This window comes from Crocuta crocuta, unplaced genomic scaffold (genome assembly GCF_008692635.1).
Source record: "Crocuta crocuta isolate KB4526 unplaced genomic scaffold, BGI_CrCroc_1.0 scaffold327, whole genome shotgun sequence".
In the NCBI taxonomy this organism is placed as follows: domain Eukaryota; kingdom Metazoa; phylum Chordata; class Mammalia; order Carnivora; family Hyaenidae; genus Crocuta; species Crocuta crocuta.
In genome coordinates, this window is record NW_027529176.1 from 456344 (window position 1) to 459578 (window position 3235).

Consider the following 3235-nt stretch of genomic DNA (forward strand, 5'->3'; position numbering starts at 1 on the left):
TCTGTGTCCTTGAATGTGACGACTCTGGGGCTGCATTCGCGGCTGTTCCGCGGGCTCTGTGAAAAGGGACGTATCCGAGTACTCAAGGGTATTCGATCATCGATCCCTTCATCTCCTTTTATACGAAGGCGGTGTGTCCCCCGAGTAAAGTCATCACGCAGGCAGGCTTTGCGTGTGTGCGAGTGGTTAGCGGCAGAACGAGCACAGGAGACCGCCCCCCCAAGGGCGGCTTCGAGGCCGGAGCCAGGGGTAGGGATGGGGCTCAGCTTCCACGCCACCCCAAGAGCCTGGGGTGTTGCCGACCCTCCCGCCGCCCTCTCACAGTCCTTCCCAACCGGACGTCAGCCGGACTACAGCTCCCACGATGCCTCGGACGACTGGACTACATTTCCCGGGATGCCCCGCGCCTGGCGGGGGCGGGGCCGCCGTGGCGGCGGGGAACGCGGGAAGTCCGGATCACGGTGCGCGGCTGCCGGATCATGAGTGTGGAGCGCGATCTTCGCCGTGAGTCTCCGGGCGGAATGCGGGGAGGAGCGGGTCTGGCCCGCTCAGGCGAGGGAGCTTAGCCTCCGGGCCTCGTCTCCCTCTCTCTGCAGAGCTGAGCAAGGCCAAGGCCAAGGCCCAGAGAAGCGGGCAGCTGCGGGACGAGGCCGCCCTCTCCCACCAGCTGGGGGAGCTCCTAGCCAGCCACGGTGCGTGCCCCGCGCCCGGCCCAGGTTGTGGTCCAGGGCCGGGAGAACTGGGGTGCTGGAGGTCGGGGCCCTGGAGGGCCGGAAGGGAGGGGGGGCCGGGGCCCGGGAACCTTGCCGAGCGGGCCGCCCAGGGCCGGCCACCGCCTCGCTCGCCCTCGCAGCCCCCGGCTGACTGCCCGGCCAGGGCTGAAGCCTGCCGCGCCCGCCCGCCCAGGCCGCTATGCAGAGGCCCTGCGAGAGCACCAGCATGAGCTGCAGCTCCTGGAGAGCATCGACGACCCTCTGGGCTGTGCTGTGGCCCACCGCAAGATCGGGGAGCGACTGGCTGAGATGGAGGACTACTCAGTTGCCCTGAAGGTAGGCAGAACCCACTCCCACCCCAGCACCCATGCTGACCACAGCCAGCCTTCCAGAGCCCACCTTTGTGCTGGTCCCTTTCTGAGGAGAGAAGCACAGTTTTCACTGTCTTGGCTTTCTGGCTAGGGGGACACGCCTGGTTGTGGCCCCTTCAGACAGTCCTGTGCCAGGGGATTGTTGTCTGGTCTTTGGGTAGGCACATCATAGACCGTTCTGGAAGCCTGGCCCCAGAAACCATTGACGAACATAACACTTGAGCTGTGTTTGTGGGCCAGCCGGGGGGTTGGGACCCACTGTCCACAAAGGACCTGCTCTGGTCCTGGCGAGGGGGGCTGCAGCAGCCCAGCTAACTCCCACTCAGTGTCTCCTCCCTATGATGACGTTGGCTGGTTGGAGCATGGCACCGCTGTCACCACAGGGCGCCCACGGCACAGAGGATATGGGACATGCGCAGCCTGGCTTTGGCCTGCCCTGTGGGGACTTGAGGGGCGTAGGGGGTTCTCCTGGGCAGAGGTAGGCACCTCTTAGAGTACATACGGGATTTGCGTGAGGTGGGGGCTGGCTCACAATGGCCATTCCTTTGCACCCCAGCACCAGCACCGCTACTTGGAGCTGGCCCGTTCCCTGTCTAATCACACTGAGCTGCAGAGGGCCTGGGCCACCATTGGCCGCACCTACCTGGACATCTATGACCACTGCCAGTCACAGGACGCCTTGCTGCAGGCACAGACTGCCTTTGAGAAGAGCTTGGCCATTGTGGACGAGAAGCTGCAGGGTGAGGGCCCTCGGAGGCCGGGCCTCCCTAACCTCTGCCCCCTGGCCTGCTCGCAGAGGCGGCCGCAGCTCCAGTGTCTGCCCTGTCTGTATGGAGGGTTCCGCCTGCCTGGGCCCACCCTTTGCAAGGCTGAGCTCTGTCCTTAAAGTCTCCCGTGAGGAGGTGCATGGCCCATGGTCCCCACAGCGTCACGTGTGGGTGTTGTCTGCTCTGTGTCCTTCCACTCTGTCTATAACAGGAGTCCTGGTACCACGGAGAGGCAGCAGGAGGGGTCGGGGAGAGGCTGCACAGACCCAGAGCTAGACCCAAGTGGGGATGAGGCGCTAAGGGTTTGTGGGGGCATCTTCTAGGGACACTGACCAAGCGAGAGCTGAGCGAGATGAGGACCCGACTCTACCTCAACCTGGGCCTCACTTTCGAGAGCCTGCAGCAGACGGCCCCATGCAACGACTACTTTCGGAAGAGCATCTTCCTTGCCGAGTAAGGCCTCCACCCCTAGAGGAAGAAGCCTCCTGAGAGCCCCGCCTGCCCTCCCCGCACACCTTTGGCACGTCTGTGGCGTGGCGCAGGCTCGGCTTAGCATCAGCAGCTGTGCGTCAGCACTTGCCGCCCCCCCCCCCCCAGGCACGCTGAGCCCTGTCACCTCCCACAGGCAGAACCACCTCTATGAGGACCTATTCCGTGCCCGCTACAACCTGGGTGCCATCTACTGGCGCAGAGGGCAGCACTCCCAAGCCATGCGCTGCCTGGAGGGGGCCCGTGAATGTGCACGCGTCCTGAGGAAGGAGCTCATGGAGAGCGAGTGCTGTGTGCTCATCTCGCAGGTGGGCCTTGTCTACCGAGGGGCTCGGGCTCCAAGGAGCCTGCCATCTCACCTTCCTTTGCCCCCCAGATTTTCCAAGACCTTGGGGATTTTTTGGCTGCCAAAAGAACCCTGAAGAAAGCTTACAGGCTGGGCTCTCAGAAGCCTTTGCAGAAGGCAGCGATCTGCCGGACCCTTAAGTATGGTGAGCCTTGGAAGGGGACCTGAGGGGCTGGACTTCCCCGGAAGGAGTGAGGAGGTGGCAACATCAGTGTGGGGCCTTTTCCTACTCCCCACCCCCTTCTTGTTGGGAAGAGAGCCCCCCATTTCTCTGAGTCTTCAGCACGGTGTGTCAGAGGGGGGCTGAGGGTGCTCAGGAGGCTGGCTGGGCATTTATAGACGAGCCAGGATCTTCACTGGCAAAGTGGAGACGAAAGTGTTGCCAAGGAGAACGGGAGAGCAGACGGCACGTGTGGCCCGTGAGGACTGACACGTGGCAGCCGCTAGTAGCTCCCCTGGTAAGCCAGGCACTTCTTCAGGTTGTCAGTTGTTAGTTTTCCGATCTGTGCAGCAAGCCCACGAGATGCGTTTTCTCACCGCTGGCTCTTT

At 63.3% G+C, this 3235-nt stretch overlaps 1 protein-coding gene across 1 annotated transcript in view; it reads left to right on the top strand.

Annotated features, from left to right (window-relative positions):
* The first annotated feature begins 424 nt into the window (after nt 1–424).
* TONSL (tonsoku like, DNA repair protein) overlaps nt 425–3235 on the top strand; it is a 13542-nt gene continuing 10731 nt past the window's right edge. The window contains exons 1-7 of the mRNA XM_077758114.1: nt 425–504; nt 597–692; nt 907–1049; nt 1641–1824; nt 2175–2304; nt 2477–2648; nt 2717–2831. Coding sequence (XP_077614240.1) covers nt 480–504; nt 597–692; nt 907–1049; nt 1641–1824; nt 2175–2304; nt 2477–2648; nt 2717–2831 — 865 coding nt within the window. The 5' untranslated portion in view covers nt 425–479. The remainder of the gene's footprint in view (nt 505–596; nt 693–906; nt 1050–1640; nt 1825–2174; nt 2305–2476; nt 2649–2716; nt 2832–3235) is intronic.